At 43.7% G+C, this 18,719-nt stretch overlaps 1 protein-coding gene across 1 annotated transcript in view; it reads left to right on the top strand.

Moving 5' to 3' along the window:
• Positions 1-18,719, top strand: part of Cd109 (CD109 molecule) — a 102,979-nt gene that overhangs the window by 72,732 nt on the left and 11,528 nt on the right. The window contains exons 21-28 of the mRNA XM_050126341.1: positions 974-1,192; positions 2,086-2,230; positions 3,371-3,547; positions 11,557-11,638; positions 13,909-14,137; positions 15,006-15,171; positions 17,081-17,268; positions 17,653-17,808. Coding sequence (XP_049982298.1) covers positions 974-1,192; positions 2,086-2,230; positions 3,371-3,547; positions 11,557-11,638; positions 13,909-14,137; positions 15,006-15,171; positions 17,081-17,268; positions 17,653-17,808 — 1,362 coding nt within the window. The remainder of the gene's footprint in view (positions 1-973; positions 1,193-2,085; positions 2,231-3,370; positions 3,548-11,556; positions 11,639-13,908; positions 14,138-15,005; positions 15,172-17,080; positions 17,269-17,652; positions 17,809-18,719) is intronic.

The raw sequence follows: 18,719 nt of genomic DNA on the forward strand, positions 1-18,719 counted from the left end.
TGTCTCTAAATAAATAAATAAATAAATAAATAAATAAATAAATAGAAAAAAAGGACTTATGTGTTAACCATACTTTTCACTGAATGATTTTTGTAGAAACTATAAGTAGATAGAGCAATATTTCAACCCATTTTTCCCAGCTTCGCTAATAGGACCTGTGTCTCTTAAGACGACACAGTTAAAACAAGAGGTGGTGAAACTAATATTCAAAATGGCCTTTTTGTGCCAGCCTGCCACTCAAGGGCTGTGTAACAAAAGGAGTTAGTGAAAGCCCTGTAAATGAAGCCAAAGAATGCCGTTCCCCAGATGTGTCTTGAGATAGAAGGGGAATGCATAGAATAAATCCAGTTTTCTCTGATTTCCTTTCTGCTTTTCCCTTTTCTTGGCCTAACCTTGGTCTCATTTTTCTCCAGTTTTGAGTCTTATACTTGTAACAGCACTTTGTTGAAATATGAGCGGCGGGGCTGCGTCCCCAACACCCAGGCCGCTTGGCTAGCTCATGCCCGAAATAACAACACACAAACTGTATTCATTTAACTGCTTGACCCATTTCTATCTAGCCTCTTCTAGGCTAACTCTCGCACCTGGACTAGCCCATTTCTAGTAATGTGTGTAAGCACTCCAAGGTGCGCTTACCGGGAAGATTCTAACCTACGTCCATCCTGGGGAGCTTCATGCGTCTGCCTCAGAGCGCAGAGCTATCGTGTCTATCCAGCAGAGCTGAGCATGCGTCTCTCTGGGAGCAGAGCAGAGTCTGACATTACTTCCTCTTCCACCCAGAATTCTATTCTGTTTCCTCCTCCCATCTATCTTTTAACCTATCAGGGCCAAGGAGTTCCTTTATTGCTTAACCAATGAAATCAACAGATTGATATATGACACTCCCACATCAGCACTTAAAATAGCAATAGAAACACTACAAAGGAACGTTTTTAATAAAAAACTTTTTGGTTTTATCCCCCCCCCCCCACAGGTTGTAGTGCTCATTGAGGAAAGTGACAGCTTTGATATTTTAATGTCTTCAAGTGACGTGAATGACACCGTGCACCAGCAGACTGCTCTGGTTCCCAGCGAGGATGGGGTCACTTTTTCTTTCCCTATCAAGCCAACACAGTTGGGGGAAATTCCCATCACAGTGAAAGTCACCTCGCCTACTGCTTCGGATGCCATCACCCAAAAGGTTTTAGTAAAGGTAAGTATTTGGGGTTTAGATGGATACAGTGGAAACAAACATGGAATTGAAAGGCAGATGAGAGATGGCGTTTGTGTCAAATCAGTTGGTACCTAAAATGTCTCTCCTTCACAGTCTTGGTAATGCCTAGTTATTTTCTCATCTGTCAGTAAAAATATGACATGCACATACTGTCAAAATATTGCCATTTTCCTTTTTTTTTTTCAAGACAGGGTTTCTCTGTAGCTTTGGAACCTGTCCTGGAACTAGCTCTTGTAGACTAGGCTGGCCTCGAGATCCACCTGCCTCTGCCTCACAAGTGCTGGGATTAAAGGTGTGCATCACCAATGCCTGGCTCCATTTTTCCTTTTTAAATTTGAGTAGAAGCATGACTATTAGGACGGTCAAGTATTTTTAAATACCAACTGTATTGGGAGCCTGTTGGATCATGGTCAGGTTGATAACGTAGCGTGGGCATTTTGGAATTCCTCAAAATAGGTTTTGTAGACTATCGTTGTGAGAGGACATTTTGTATAAAACATAGCTCAGCACAGTAGATGGCCACTCCTCTTTTAAGGTGGCATTACTTTGGGTTTGAATCTCTGGTTAACTGTGATTTCAGCTAAGGCATTTAGTGCCTCTGTTTAGATAACAACAGACGCATCTACTCCCCAGTGTTTGCTACATTCTCTCCTCTCCCCTTGCCTCTTCCACTTCCGTGCCAATTTTAGGAAATGCTTTCTCAATTTAGCTAGAAAGCAAGTGCTTACCACATTTGAAATCAGGATCAAGAAACGGTAGGTAGGTATTTTCTTGTATAGCTGCATCCACAGCATAGATGTTTGTCTTTGTATCTGCACACAACTCTCAGTTAGCGGATAAGCAGACATGATGCCGTGTTCCTTTCCCTACAGGCTGAAGGCATAGAGAAGTCATATTCACAGTCTATCTTACTGGATCTGACCGACAGCAAAGTGCAAACTACCCAGAAAACTTTGAGTTTCTCCTTTCCTCCCAATACAGTCAACGGCAGTGAAAGAGTTCAGATCACAGCAATTGGTAAGGGTACTGCATGTCACCACACACTGGCTGATTTGCATGCAATAATCTATTCTTCATCTATTTGCAGATAGATTGTCTTACTTAGACCTCGTGAGAAGAGCTTGTGAAAGGTTTTAGTTGGCCTCAGCTGATAGACTTTAGACCAGTGCTTATCAACATGCACGTGGGGACTTGCTTGACAAGAAGTCCTGGTTTCGTATGTCTGCGGTGGGTCAGGGCTTGTGCCCTCTTCCCTCCTTCCTTCTTCCTTCCTGTCTCCCTTTAACTTTCTTCATTTTTCTCAAAAATGAAACATGGGATTTTGTGCATGCTAGACAAATCCCTTACTCCTGAACTATTTCACTGGCTCTTTGTTTTAGGAGATTAGGTCTTGGTATGTAGTCCAGGCTGGCCTTGAAATCTTTACGAAACCCAGGCTGGCCTTGAATTCCAGATCCCTGCATCCCAGCTTCTTTGCTGGTAATCTAGGCATGTGCCCCCATGCCTGACTGGACTCTCTGAATTCTGAGGTGATGGTGGTACTTCTGGGGTATGGGCACACTGGGTAGCAAGGCTACAAGCACCGTGGCTAGAGGGACCAGTGTTCTGTAGTGCAGAGCTCCTGGATTCTGTGCTTCTTGGCTGTTGTTGAGGATCCCAATCTTACGTAAAATGTTTTAAAACACAAATATCTGGTTTGTTTTTTCTAAACCTACTAAATTAGTATTTCTTAGTCTATGGTCAGGACAAGTATGGTTTGAAAACTTCCCATAAGCAAGACATGAGGAACCTTGCTTAGAACAATTTTCTGGGCAAGATTCTTTGCAGTAGGAACATTACTTCTAGTTTTCTTAGCCTAAACTGCTTTTAAATTAAGCACAGCTTTTTCCAGTGCACCTGCATCTCCTTCAGAAGAACTAAATGTCAGCTCCTGCCATTTTGATATAAAGGAACACTTAGATTTGACCCCATTGTTATTTAGGCAGAAGTGTCCTGACATCACGATCGTGAGTTCTACACCATTGCTCTTGCTCTGGTTGTATCTTCTCTGCCCCACTTGCTTCCATGATAGATGGCTGTCCTGAGCTGAGACTGCCCGTGCCAGCAGGGAAGGGTGAGTGAGCGTTATCCGTTGAACCGAATGTTTTGTGCTTTCAGGAGATATTCTGGGTCCTTCCATCAACGGTTTGGCCTCGCTGATACGGATGCCTTACGGTTGTGGCGAGCAGAACATGATAAATTTTGCTCCAAATATTTACGTTTTGGATTATCTGACTAAACAGAAGCAGCTGACAGATAATTTAAAGGAAAAAGCCCTTTCATTTATGAGGGAAGGTAAGCATTAGATGTATACTTCTATTTGTTACAAAAAAGTTTGTGTTTTATAGGTCAGGGTCTCCCTGGGCCATGTTTCAGAATAGATTGGGGTTGTATCTGTGTTTTGGTGGGACTAGATGGTATTGACGGAGCTGAGGGTCAGACCATGGGAGGGTCTACTTGACTTCCTGAAGGCAGCCGTTCTTTAACTGCTGCTAATGTAAACTCTTTAAAAACCTACAACGAATGAGCGCTCATTTGTGGTCCTTTGCTCACTAGTTTTTCTTGATACGATCTTATGTAGCTCAGGTTAGCTTCAGGGTAGAACTTCGTGTATGGAGTGGACGCTTACACCTCTGAAAATGGCGGATGTGACTCTGCGCTGTGAGAATGGCTCAGCTGTGGGGACCACCTGCTCAGAGCAAAGTTAACACGGGTTGAGTGCTGCCTGTGTCAGGCGGTGTTATTTTCTTTTATTATTTTTTGTCGATTCTTTGTGGGTTTCCCATCATGCATCCTGATCCCATCCTTCTCCCTGTCCCTTCATATCTACCCGCTGCCCTTGCAACCTCCCCCCAGAACAAAATAAAACTCAAAAGAAAAACAACCCTCCCCTCCAAGAAAAACCCCCAAAAGAAAAATGACCAAACTGAAATATAAAGAAAAAGAAGTCTCATCTTGTAAGCTGATGTGTGGCCTAGTGAGTCACACAGTGCACCCTTTAATCCATACATCTTCACTTGCAAGTGTTCCCTGCGATGAGTCATTAGTCTGGTTCAAGCCCTCTGACTTCTCTTGTATTCTTGATACTGGGCCCTCACTGGGACGCCTCTCCTAATCCTGTTGTCGCCTTGTGTCATGGAGGTCCTGCAGCTTTGGATCTGCACGTCTGGCTCCTTCACATGCTCCAGCAATTCATAGATGAGATGGATGTTGGGCTGGGCCAACTCATAGCCCTGGTTCTGGGCTTGGGTGGTAGCTTGGTTGGTCAGCCTGCCAGCTTTCCCTCATCAACCCCAACAGGGTGAGCGCTCCTGCATTGCCCTGGCCGGTGCACCCACTGCAGCAGGCAGTAAAGAGTGGGCCAGTTCTCCTGCTCTCAGGCCCTTAGTGCTGGCTCACCTGCCTCTCCACTGTGTTGTCTGGGAAAGGTGCAGGGCCTGTTCTCCCGAGTGCTGCAGCTGGTGAGGGGCAGGGCCAGCTCTCGCACCCCCATGACCTCAGGGCCAGCTCTCCCACCCACATTTAGGTAGTGTGCTAACACTCTCCATCTAGAAGCTCAAGGAAGCTGAGAAGCAGGAAAGATAAATAGCTTGCCTAGGATTTGGACCCAACATTGTGTTTAGTCCTTGCTCTCAGCATCCATGGCTACATTCAGCTAGAGAAGTTGAAGAGTGGTAAGCCATTTCTAATAGTAATAAAAATGCAAATTTTGAGTTCATGAAATACTATAAAAGTCAACTTCAAATAACAGTCTCAGGTTGTTTTTGACAGCCCTGTTTATATGATATACGCTGTATAGGAAATCATGAAGATGGGTAGGAACTACACAAAATTACTGGGATGTGCTTACTCAGCACAATCTGGGAAAGTAAAATTTAATTTTTTTGTGTATGTGTTTTCTTTCTTTCTTTCTTTCTTTCTTTCTTTCTTTCTTTCTTTCTTTCTTTCTTTCTTTCCTTCCTTCCTTCCTTCCTTCCTTCCTTCCTTCCTTTTTTTTCTTTCTTTCTAGATGAATGGGTTAAATGCAAAGAGAAACCTACCACTAGCTATTTTGCCCATGTTTCCACAAATTTCAAAGCTCAAGTAATGAGAACATTTTGATATGAACCTTTCTTTTAGCATCTCTATTATAGAGAAAGCTGTTTCTCCTCAACTAAACTCTGAGCAGTACTAGAGAGGGCAGCTGATCCTGTTGACAAGCCTTATGTTTCCTTCATCTTCACAACAACACAGGTGGTAGGTGTACTACTATTTCCACATCATAAATAAGGAAACCGAGTCACAGGGAAGGGAAATAAGCCTTGGAAACCCCAAGAGATGGGCCACAGAGTCCATGCATCCAAAGGATATCTAGTGTACAGACTTCCTGGATATTTATAGAGGAGCAATGGGATAGGAAGATGAGGACCGGGAGTTTGAGCAAGATACTTGAGTACACCAACATGTAGACTGTCTCAGTGGGGGGTTATGATAAAGCAGTAGGGGTGAACATGGGGTACTGTTGGGGGAGAGGAACTGTAAAGGCTAGAACCTGCAGAGTCAGATTGCATCAATGTGAGCTGTGTCAATCCAGGCAGGACGGGGTGAGTGGGGGGGAAGCCAAGGGTCACACAAGAAGGCAGTGTGTGGGAAGAAAAGGCAAGGGCACCAGAGTTTGGGATCTAGTTGAGAGCAGCCCTGTGTTCTCATGTGAGGAGGAGATAGGGTATATTTTTCCTTCCATTAGAAACACACATGGTGATGACATTCTGACTGGTTGTCCAGCCCAGGAGCTGATAAGCTCCCCGCCCCCAAAGGAAGTTCTGTGAGTTAGCATTTGCTACTTTTTATATAGAGATATTGATTCAAAAATGCTATTCTTTTAGCTGGGAGGTGGTGGCATACATCTTTAATACCAGCCATTTGGAGGCAGAAGCAGGTGGACCTCTGTGAGCTCAAGGCCAATCTGGTCTTCAGAGCAAGTTCTAGGACAGTCAGAGCTACTCAGAGAAACCCTGTCTCAAAAAACCAAATCAAACCAAACCAAAAATTGAAAAAGACTATTCTTTTAATGTATGTTTATAGATCATTTATATTTTAAATATATACACATAGGAACTGTTATTTTTGAAAATTCTATTATAATTATATTTAAGAAGTGGTATCAAGTGTTGTCTGCGATAAACTGTGACATGTTGATCTTTACACCTTGGCTTAATAGTCATAGTAAGGAGATAAGTAAAAACTGTAGGGGACTATTAAAACTTAACTCTGTACTTTTAGAAAACAAGATTTCAGTTTGTACTGAGATTAGTTTGTCTGGTTTTAACTAGAAAGTGAATACAGATTAGATTGGCATTTTATAATTTGATATGAATTCATTGTTATATTTTAATAAAGCAAAATAACTCATAAATGTCTATAATTCCATATTTATGTATGATTTATGAACTAGTTTTTGCTGATCAAATCTTTGAATTCTTAAACTTTTAATTAATTTTTATTATACACATATGAGTGTTTTGTGTGCATGTATGTCTGTGCACCACATGTGTGCCTGGTGCTTGCAGAGGCCAGGGGATGTCAGATCCCCCTAGACCTGGGATTACAGATAGTAGGAACCTATCAAATGGGGAGTCAAACCTGATTCCTCTGCAAGAGCAGCAAGTGCTCTTAACTGTGAGACCATTGTTCCAGCCCTTTAAATTCTAATTTGAAGGGCTTGAACCACTTAAAGAACTATTGACCCCTTCAAGATGACTTGGTTTGTCCCTGTGACACTTTGCTCAGAGTTAGGACAGCTCAGGCCCCAGTCCTTGCTCTTTTCCAAAGACAACACTGGCCCTGCACTTCAGTTCTGGCTGGGTTGTTGTCAAACCAGCTTTTCAAAACCAGCTAGGGATGTAGCTCTTTTTTATTTTTTATTTTTATTTTTGCTTATCATTAATGAGGCCCTGGGTTTGATCCCCATCCTGGAAACACAAGGTTCCAAGTAGGCCCTCTGGGACTCTCCTCTTATGCTTCCTGGCTGCTAAAGGTACATATCAACCAAAGGGAGAGAAAGATTAGGTCCCCAAGTGCCAGATATTCCTCCAGTGCACATCATTTTGACCTTTATGGGTGTCGTGGGAGGAAAGGAATGTAGTGGTTAAGACACTAGCCATGGGCCCTATCTTGGGTCTGCTTCCTCAGCCTCTCAGAGTCTCAGTTTCCCACCTATAAGATGAAATAGTAAAAGTAATTACATGGTATTGAGAGACCAAGAATTAGACTCCCTGTTAAGCAGACAGCTAGGGAGAGGGGCCAAGGCTAGGTAACAAAGGTGCCAGATTTCCAAGATGGCGGGCTTCTACCTCAGCTTCCTGCCTTGAGAGAAAAGCCTAGCAGCTTAAAACTAAGGCGGTATAGGCTTTTGTCTCCCACCAGCAGAGCCTGCCATATCACACCTCTGGGCCAATCAGCCATGCTATCTGTCTTTAAATGATCAGCCCTAAATGAGGAGAGGAGATTTTAAAACCACAGCCCTCAGGGAGAGACTGGAGTTTCCGGCTTCCCAGTCGCTCCTCGCAGAGGGTCTTTTGTCTGTGTGCCTGCTGCGTGTGTGTGTGTGTGTGTGTGTGTGTGTGTGTGTTTCCTGGCCCCAAGAAAATCCTTCTTCAACTTTTGCTCCTATCTGAGATCTCTCTGCTGCTTCATGTTGTGCTTCAGATTTTCCCTGCCTCTTAATTCTTTAGGTGGCAGAGGAAAAGATCTCTATCAAGGCCCCTAGACTGTATCATTTTGGGTACTTTTCTCAGCTTTCTCCTTAAGATTGTATCTGTATTGCTCTGGTTTAGAGTCTTCCCTTAACATTGTTTAAAACTACCCCATCATCATCTGTATTAATACTCCAGTGGTGAGTTCTGTGTCTAACTCACCCCTTCCTCATGGTATGACCACGTGGGCACCCCAGTGAGTGCTGAATGTGGATGAACCATCACCACCAACTGCTTGGACTCTTTTAAGTTCATCTTTCTAGTATGGAGGCCAAGACTAGGAGAGTTCTGCAGTCCCTCACTGCAGGGATTACCTGTAGACACTAACCATTCTACCTAGCCCTGGCACGTCCTTACCAGCCAGGAACGAGTGGAACCAGTGTTTCTGGCTTGCCCCGCAGATTCCATCTGAACCAGAGGGGGAAATGTTTCCTGACATCATTCTTCTTTGTGACATCAGCATCTAACTTCACAGACTAGCTTTTAAGTCTTGCAAATTTAATGTTATCTTTTAAGGCATTAGTGCAGTTTTGTGTGAATTATGGTCATTTCAATGTCACTTGGGAACAGCACATTGCCTTGTTTAAGTCATGTTGGCCCAGGGGTCCTGTAGCCAACAGCTGCATCTTTGTGTGCAATACATTTTGCTGTCAAGGAAAGAAAGAACTGTCTAACAAAACTGTTTCTTACAAGGACTAGAAATTTCGAAGGGTTAAACTGCTTATTTCCCTCAGAAACTTAACATTTTTATTGCATTTTATTTATTTTTATTTTGTGTATGTGGGTGTCTAGGTGTGTGTGTGTGTGTGTGTGTGTGTGTGTGTGTGTGTGTGTGTAGAGTTCAGAGAATGACTTTTGGGAATTGGTTCTCATCTTCCGGATGTGGGTATTGGGAATCAAACTCACGTCCTCAGGATTGGTAGCAAGTGGCTCTATCTGTTGAATCTGCTCGAGGATTCTTGTCTTCAGATATTTAAATTAAAAATTCTTGCTGTTTGTTTTCCCATGTGAGACTCAGAGTCTAGTTGAAAACATATGTTTTCCTTTATTATAACATTCTCTGCCTTCCTCTCAGAACTGAGCCCTCAGCCTGGGAACGTGTTATACTGCTGAGCTACACGCCAGCCCTGGGGTGTTCTTTTTTATTTTTTCTGCAAACAGTACTTTCATCTTTAGCCTGATAAGTTGTAGCTACTTTACATCCATAATTACTTGTATATTTTAATTTTAAGACATGTCTGATAATTCTGATTATATTATTATTTTCCAAACCAAAGAGCTATGTGAACTTGAAAGTGTTGCTCTTATTTCTTGGTAAACTTTTGGAGAAAACCAAGCTTCTAACTTGCTCATTTATCGGGATGAAAAATCTTCAACTTTGGTATCTACAGTGGTATGTAGATTGTTATATTAACAATAAACACCATGGCTATGACATCAGTATCTTTTTCTGCTAATAGAGTAGAAATTAGGCTTGATATAGGCAGTTGTTTGGGAGGACAAGCAGCCAAAGGTTCTCTAAGCGTGGCTGGCTGGCTTAGAATGTGACAAAGGCAGTCTCAACAGAGACCCAAAGAGTTGAGAGTCAAACCAGCTCTTCTCCCAGGTACTTCTTCCTTTGTGTTTCCATGGGAACAGAGCTGGAGGTCTGGGACCTGCTTATTAATCCACTCTGCCACTGAAGATGCTGCAGCTCCTATTTTCCTTGGGACTGGATGCCCTAGGTGGGGAATAAGGTTGTTTTTTTGACAATGATGGGGGGTGTTGGAGGGTGGCCACCTGTGTTAGACTCACCCAAGTTAATATTTGTAAGCGTCTTCTCACAGTCCTTTATCCCTAGTGAACAAAAAATGAAGATTTGCTATTTAATTATACAACAGTAGCATTTCAGGCATAAACATGAAGATTACAACCTGAAGTTTTCTTCTTAAAATTAAGAAAAAGTGTCTTTAACTTTAAATGTGTGTATATATTCCTTTTGTTTTTAGCTTTACAATATCACTATGAAACATACTGTTATGTCTTATACCTTAATCCAGATTCTCAGATCAGGATTTGTAGTGGACAACTGAGGGAGAAAAGCTTGGGTCTTCATGGGAGAAGCCCACATGGGAGAGGCAGATGCGGGAGAGGTAGATATGGGAGAGGCAGGCCGGAGAGGCAGTGGGCAAGTCACATGAGTTCTAATCCTGGATTTCGAAGTCTTTGTAATCATGAACCAACCTTTCTTTATTTGAAATCATTCATTTGGAAGTATGAAGCCTCTGCTTTCATTAAAACAGATACACGAGCCTTAACTACTCCCCAGTTTGCTTTATTTCAGTGTGCATATTTGTGTACGTACTCTGTGTATATGGGTGCATGCATGCACACTGTGTATATGGGTGCATGTGTGCATGTTCACATGTGGAGTCCAGAGGCTGACATCAGGTCTTCTCAATTGATGGAGGAAGGTCATTGGTTAAAAAATAAAGAAACTGCTTGGCTGGCCCTGATAGGTTAAAACATAGGTGGGAGGAGTAAACAGAACAGAATGCTGGGAGGAAGAGGAAGTGAGCTCAGACTTGACAGCTCTGCTCTCTGGAGCAGAGATACCATGCTCCGCTCTCCCAATAGCTCTGCTCTCTGAGGCACACGTGATGAAACTCCAACCCAGGATGGACGTAGGCTAGAATCTTCCCGGTAAGCACACCTTGGGGTGCTACATACCTTATTAGAAATGGGCTAGTCCAGGTGCGAGAGTTAGCCAAGAAGAGGCTAGATATAATGGGCCAAGCAGTGTTTAAAAGAATATAGTTTCCATGTAATTATTTCGGGGCATAAGCTAGCCAGGTGGCAGGGGTGCTGGGGACGCAGCCCCGCCACTCTTATCACTACACTCAATCATTTCTCCACTTTTTTTTTTTGAGACTAGTTCTCTCACTGAACCTGAAGTTCATTGACTGACCAGCAAATTCCAGGTATTCCCTGTGTCTGCTCCCCAGTTCTGGGGTTACAGGCACATGGCTCTGTGCCCAGCTTTTGGGGTAGGTGGCTGGGATCTGAACTCAGGTCTTCATGCTTGCCGAGTGAGCATTCTATGGCTGAGTAGTCTCCACAGCAATCCTCATTTACTTATAAAGTAATACTTCATTACAACCACTGCGTGTGTGTGCATGTGTGTGCATATGTGTGTGTATAAATATGAAGTGTGGAATGGGCGTGGAAGCAGACAGTTGGTTTCATCATTTCCCTCAGGGGTTCATGACCGAGTCATTTAAGAAACTCTGCCTTCAATCATTATTTTCCCTCTTTCTCGCCAGCCTAAGGGACAGAAATCACCTGTCCTTTCTGTTTGGCCCTAAGCTTTAATTCTGACGCTGTAGAGAGTAGACAGCTTAGATAGTCAAGCAGAGAAAGCCTTTTGGGGAATACTAGAAGTGGATAGAGCTGCTTGACCTTGACTTTGCTTGCTTTCGGGTGGCTAGAAGGGTGTTTGATATTACTAATAATCATTCGATGTTACTCCAGTGGCCCCAACAAGAAGCCATAGCAAATGGATTGATTGTACTTGGACTTTTGTGTCTTCAGGTTATCAAAGGGAACTTCTCTATCAGAGGAAAGATGGCTCCTTCAGTGCTTTTGGGGATAGCGACCCTTCTGGGAGTACTTGGTAAGTGACTTTTTTTTTTTTAAAAAAATTAAACAAATCTGTATCATGGAACATGTGTATACTAGGTCACAGTGGCCGTGGACATTCCTGTCTGTGTGGACACTGCAGCTGCTTGTTACAGAGCCTGCCTTTAAAAGAGGTTTCTTAAAAAACAACAACAACAACATGATTCTAAAGCATTTGCAAGTCAAGTGTGTTCTATTCAGAAAACAAAACAGAACAAAAAAACCCATAACTCCTTTCTTTTCTTTTCTTTTCTTTTCTTTTATTTTCTTTTCTTTTCTTTTCTTTTTGTTTTTCTTTTTTTTTGAGGGAAAAAGCAGAGACAAAAATCGTTTAAGATAATGGTACAAATAACAAGGAAAAAATGCCGTGTGACGTTGACCTTGCCATATTTGATTTATTAGTACAAGGGTTTGTTAAAACAATTGTTGTGGTTTTGTTTTTAAGATCATATTTCTTAACCGGGCAATGGTGGCACATGCCTTTAATCCCAGCACTCGGGAGGCGGAGGCAGGCGGATTTCTGTGAGCTCGAGGCCAGCTGGGTCTACAAGAGCTAGTTCCAGGATAGGCACCAAAGCTACAGAGAAAAACTAAAAACAAAAACAAAAACAAACAAACAAAAAGATCGTATTTCTTGAAAAAGAAACGGTGATGAGATTAGGTAATGAATAGCTCAACTTTCCTCTTGCATGGAATGCTTGTGGTTGGTTTGGGACAGTTGACCTGACACCTTGTTCCCTAGTGGTGGCTGACCAGGGCTTAGGAGGTCTCCTTGGTCCGCCTACAGTGGGAGAGACCTGGATGCTACTGCACATGTCCACCACGCTGAGCCGTGACGAGACAGATCTCTTTGGGGTTTCCCTTGTCCTGGAGTCAGGGTGTCAGTCTGTACACACGTCTCTTTACTGTGCCACTTGGTGGTGTTCACACATTACTATGCTCTTCTTGCTGGGCACAGTGGCTCGTGCTTGTGATCCCAGCCCTTGGGATGTGTGGGTGTGAGGACCGAGGCCAGCAGGGGCTACAGACTGAGAGCCATCTCACGTTTGTACCCTTCCCTACACATAGAGTGTTTTGTGTCATGATTCTGTACAGTGTCACCCAGTACAATAAATACTAGGCATTTTTGTCATGAGGGGTCTTTATTGTATAATCTCCCTTTCTGCCTTCCACTGTTACAAAACCTACCTACCAACTTTGCTACCTTTTTTCTCCTCATACGTATCTCCTCTCGTGTGTGTGTGTGTGCATATCTATATCTGTATATCTTCTTTCCCCCTTCACACTTCTTGCTTCTATGCTATTCTTTTTTTTTTTTTTAAATTTCCTTTCTTCCTCTCTTTAGACATCATTTCTAGGTTGGTGGAGATGGTACTTAGTACCGTTCCTATCCTGCGAGCATGAGAACTGAGTTTAGATTCTAGAACCTGTGTAAAAAGCTGAGGATGGATGACATGTGCCTGTTACCCCAGGTTTGTGGTGCAAGGGATTAGGATTAATTGGTGTGTGTGGAGATGGCTCCTTGGCCACCTAGTTTGGCACACCTGGTAAAATGCATGTTCAGTGAGATACCCTGTCTCAAAAAATAAAGGTAAGAGTGAAAGAGGGAAGACTTTCAGTGTTGCCTTTGGGCTGCTAACACAGGCGCACACAGGCACACCTCCCTACTCACACAGGTGGCAGCGTGCGCAGCGTGCACACACACTCATCATTCCTAGGTATTGGTGGCAGGTGGTAGTCATACACACGTTGCTCACGCCGATTTGACCCTTATTCTACCATCCTATGGTACTGACTCCCCCCCCCCCCATTACTCTCACTTAAAGTGTGAAGTCTGCTTGTGAACTCCACAAATTTTATCAACAGCCTTGGGCTACACATGCATGGGGGTTTTTGTGGTGCTTGCCTAGCACAGTCAGAAGTGTATTGTTGGGCAATTCAACTATCATGAAAGGATGGATTCTCAACCTGTAAAATACTGGGAACAAAATTATTTCCAAGTAGCAATTAGGTGATTCCTAAATTTATTTCCAAATGGGCTATTTTGTGAATTGATCTAAAATTTCTGAGCTGTGTTCAGATGAGAGCCAGGTCCACCTGCTATGACAAGTTGATCAGGTTGTCTCTTTGCAGTCTTCCGGTTTTTCCTTTGAGATGCTACGTCTGGTGAATTTTTCTGGAGGGACGGTGTTTTTGTTTTGTGTGCTCAGCGTGAGAGGTCAGGACTTAAATGTATTTTCTGTGTTTCCCCCTCCTTTCTCCAAGGCTGTCAGCATTTGTTTTAAAATGTTTCACGGAAGCTGACTCCTACATACATATTGATCCGAATGTGCTACAAAGAACATATAATTGGCTCAAGGAGCATCAGAAATCCAATGGTGAATTTTGGGAGCCAGGAAGAGTGATCCATAGTGAACTTCAAGGAGGCAACAAAAGCCCTGTGACACTTACAGCCTATATTGTGACTTCTCTCCTGGGCTACCGAAGATACCAGGTATGCAATCTTCTGCAAATCCCAGGAGCGTGGATACTCCTGGATCAAATATGTGTCTTGGAATGGAAAGTGCTTTGTAATTTTACATTGCATTTGAAATCTGCATTCGCATAGCCCTGTGCTTTGCGCTTGGGGCCACGTTCCAAAATCTGGAGAAAAATAATAACCAAAGCTTTTAGAGTAGCTTAGGGGAATGTACAAGGTTCTTAAATATATGCATTGTGCTTGCTATTGGTAATAGAAGTCAGTAATATGTATATTTCATTGTAAGGAGAAAGCTTGTACTTTAGAATTTGGGACTTCGTCCTAGCAAGCTGAGGTGAAGGATCTTCTGTTTTCTTTTACAGTGCTAAGAATTGAGCCCAGGGTGTTGCTTATTGGGAGGCAAGCACCCTGCTGAGCTATGGTCTCAGGAATTTTGAATGATTTTTTTCTTTGTTTAGATCTTTAAGCTTTTATGGAGGAATAATGAAGCTCTGACTACTTTTCTAGCTCAGGCCAGTGGAAGGCACAATTTTCTCTGAGCTTAGCCATTCAATTCCTAGTAATAAGTATGGGAAGCATATTTCTGAAGCTATATTTTCTTCTGATATTTGGACTTATAGTACTCAGCAGGATAAAAAGTTTGCAGAAGTTTTTTTTTTAAATCCTCTTCAAAGAATAGTGTCTACTTAATTATAGCTAACGAACAGAACTGTTATTTGGACTATATGGCCGGTGCTTACATGTCAGTGGTCATTGTTGATTCCTATTGCCCACACCGAGGTTAAATGCTTACCAGGCCTGGAATCATTATTTGAGCGAATGTTTCAATGTACTTTTAATTTACATATAAGGAGTAGTAATATATGCGTGTTATTCTTCCAAGCCTGGTGTTGACGTACAAGCCTCTATCAAGTTTTTGGAGTCTGAATTGAACAGAGGAATTTCAGACAATTTCACTTTAGCCCTTGTAACCTATGCCTTGTCTTCAGTGGGGAGTCCTAAAGCGGAAGATGCTTTGCACCTGCTGACTCAGCAAGCCGAGAAGGAAGGTAATGTCTGGGACGGAGGCTGAGAACAATGCCGGGCTTCATGGAATAGATGTGAAAAAAGCGTGTGTCTTTAGAATGATATTAAAAAAACACAAAACAGGGCAATACCAGCACGGGGTCTGTGTGTTTTATTGTGTCTTGCCTCTCCAGGAGTTGTTTATAGAACTTTAGACATTGGACTTGGACATTTTTTTTTTAAATCAATTTTGTATGGGTGTTTTGACTGCATATATGGCTGCGCACTGTGCGCTTGCAGTACCCACAGAATCCAGGAGAGGGCAGTGTACTCCCTGGAACTGGAGTTAAGCTGATTGCTAGTTGAGAGAAACCGTGCATCTTCCTTTTCTTTTTATTAATTTTTTTCATTTATTTTGCATACCAACCACAGTTTCCCCTCCCTCCTCTCTTCCTTTTCCCTCCCCCACCTCCTGTCTAAACCCCCTCCCACCCATTCACTCCTCTTCCATTCACAAAGGGGCAGGTCTCCCATGGGAGTCAACAGAGCAAGGCATATTAAGTTGAGGCAGGACCAGGCTCCTCTCCCTGCATCAAGGCCGGGTGAGGCATCCCAGCATGGGGAATAGGTTTCAAAAATCCAGATCATGCACCAGGGATAGATCCTAATCCCACTGCCTGGGGTCCCACAAACAGACCAAGCTACACAACTGCCACCCCCATGTGGAGGGCCTAGGTAGGTCCTTTGCAGGCTCCCTAGCTGTCGGCCCAGTGTCTGTGAGCTCCCAATAGCCCAGATCAGCTGTCTCTGCGGGTTCCCCCAGCATGAGCTTGACCTTCTCTGTTCATACCTTCCTCCTTCTCTTCAGTGGGACGCCAGGAGCTCAGCCCAGTGCTTGGCTGTAGATCGCTCCATCTGCTTCCATCAGTTGCTGGATGAAGGCTCTCTGGTGACAGTTAGGGTAGTCGCCAATTTGATTAGAGGAGAAAGCCAGTTCAGGTACCCTCTCCACTATTGCTAGGAGTCTTAGCTGGGGACATCTTTGTGGATTCCTGGGACTTTCCCTAGCACCAGGTGTCTCCCTAACCCCTACATGACCCCCTCCATGAAAATACTTATTCTCATTCCTCTTCCTTTCCATCCCACCTCCAATTCAACCAACCTGATTCCTCATGTTCCTGTAGCCCCATTCCCTCCCCTCCACACACCCCCCTGCCCCCAGTTTACCCAGGAGATCTCATATATTTCCCCTTCCCAGGGAAATCCATGCACCCCTTTTAGGGTCCTTCTCCGGGGTTGTGGATGGTAGCCTGGTTATCCTTTGCTTTACAACTAATATCCGTACCATGTTTGTCTTTCTGGGTTTGGGTTACTTAACTCAGGATGTCTTTTCTTCTAGTTCCATCCATTTGCCTGCAAATTTCATGTCATTGTTTTTCACTCCTGAGTAATGCTCCATTGTGTAAATGTTCCACATTTTTTAAAAATATTTATTTATTTATTATGTATACAATATTCTGTCTGTGTGTATGCCTGAAGGCCAGAAGAGGGCGCCAGACCTCTTTACAGATGGTTATGAGCCACCATGTGGTTGCTGGGAATTGAACTCCAGACCTTTGGAAGAGCAGGCAATGCTCTTAACCACTGAGCCATCTCTCCAGCCCCCCACATTTTTTTTTAATCCATTCTTTGGTTGAGAGGCATCTAGGTTGTTTCCAGGTTCTGGCTATTATGACTATTGCTGCTATGAACACAGCTGAGCAAGTGTCCTTGTGTTATGATTGAGCATCCTTTGGATACAATGCATGTTTATGTATGCTTGTATATGCATATACTTGCATATATATTATATGTATCTATAAAACCTGCTGTTTTGCTAGTCAGATAGACTAGACTGGTACAGAACTATTTAATGGTCGAAGATGTAAGCTTTTGGTTTTATTTTCCTCTCAGGGGACACACAGTTCTGGCTCTCATCAGCACCGGCACTTTCGGAGTCCTGGCAGCCGCTCTCCCTGGATATTGAAGTTGCGGCCTATGCGCTGCTCTCCTACCTGCAGCACCATGTTTCTGAGGGCATCCCCGTCATGAGGTGGCTCAGCAGGCAGAGGAATAGCCTCGGAGGCTTTGTATCCACTCAGGTGAGAGGCGACTGTATTTTTAAAATATCAATGAAGAACATAGCTGTTTCTTCGTAGAGTCGTATGATTACCAGTTCAGTGAGTTAAACGAAAGGTATAAGATGGTAATTTTAACGATTATCTCATTTGAGCCTCATAGCTGGTGTGTTAATTGAATACACCAGTGCCACGTCTGTAGCCGCTGTTCTGTGTCTGTGGCGACCGGCTTGAGTCCATTGCTCAGGTCAGTCTCTCAGGTCATGTGCTTCCAGCACAAGAGCCACAGAGGCCCCAGGAAGCAGTCTTCTCGCAAGGCTGGAGGTTCCCAAATACTGCCGAATGTTTTCTTTAGAGAGCTTGCTGGATGTTTCTCAAAATGTACAATCATTTTTCTTCTCTCAACAGGATACTGTTGTGGCCCTGAAGGCCCTCTCTGAGTTTTCAGCCCTAATGCACACGGAAAATACAGATATCCAAGTGACTGTCACAGGGCCCAGCGCACCGAGACCTGTACACTTTCGGATTGACACACAGAACCGCTTTCTCCTTCACACGGCAGAGGTAGTAGATGGGGTGGTCGTTTAAAACCCTGTGTAGATGGTTCATTATTCTGGAATACTACTTTAATTTTGGTCTTCTGACTTCAGCAAAGAATTGTTTTCAGAGCCCCATAGAGACATGGAGATTGATGGGTTGTCTTGTTTTGGTTCCAGGTTCCAATTTTTGAACTCAGGAAGGACGGAAGGGATGGGAACTTGGGAAGAACGATGGGCAGAAAAAAGATAATATGGGCACGATCACACTGGGGAGGAGTGACAGTCACTGAGTCCCAGCTTTGCACAGTCCCCGTGGTAGCTTAGAGTAGGCATGCTCCTGTGTTTGTTCTTCAGGCCATGTGTGCCACCATTTGACAACGAGAAAGCTGGCCGAGGGACCGTGGTGACAGTTGTAGAGCTGGTCTCAGAATTCTTCTGCCTCCTGGGTGCTGGGATTACAGGCATGTGCTACCACCCCTGACTCAAATCCTCACTTCAAAATGCAATATAGATTATGCTGAGAGCTAAGTGAAGGAGAGGGGCGATGGCACAGGACAAAAGGCTAAAGCTGGACACAGGGAGTACGTATCATTGTGTGCATGGTCAGCCCCAATGAAGGGAGGTCAGGGGAGACCTGCTTCAACCCCAACAGGAGGGCAGTCTGGTCAGGGGCACCCGTGTACCTTCCCAAAGGTTTGAGGTGAGAGAGCTTGGAGAGTATACTTCACCCAGGTCAACTGGCTGAGCCTTTGATAGTTAGGACCAGGCAGAGGAGCCAGCATTCTCCAGGACTGCCTCTGCTTCTAGCGTGGACATAGCACCAAACTTGCATGCCCCTGGGTAGGAGATGTCTATGGAAACTTCATATCTTTCTCTCTCTCTCTCTCTCTCTCTCTCTCTCTCTCTCTCTCTCTCTCTCTCTCTCTCTCTCTCTCT

Source organism: Alexandromys fortis, unplaced genomic scaffold (genome assembly GCF_014885135.2).
Source record: "Alexandromys fortis isolate MF-2015 unplaced genomic scaffold, M_Fortis_MF-2015_v1.1 scaffold_22, whole genome shotgun sequence".
NCBI lineage: Eukaryota > Metazoa > Chordata > Mammalia > Rodentia > Cricetidae > Alexandromys > Alexandromys fortis.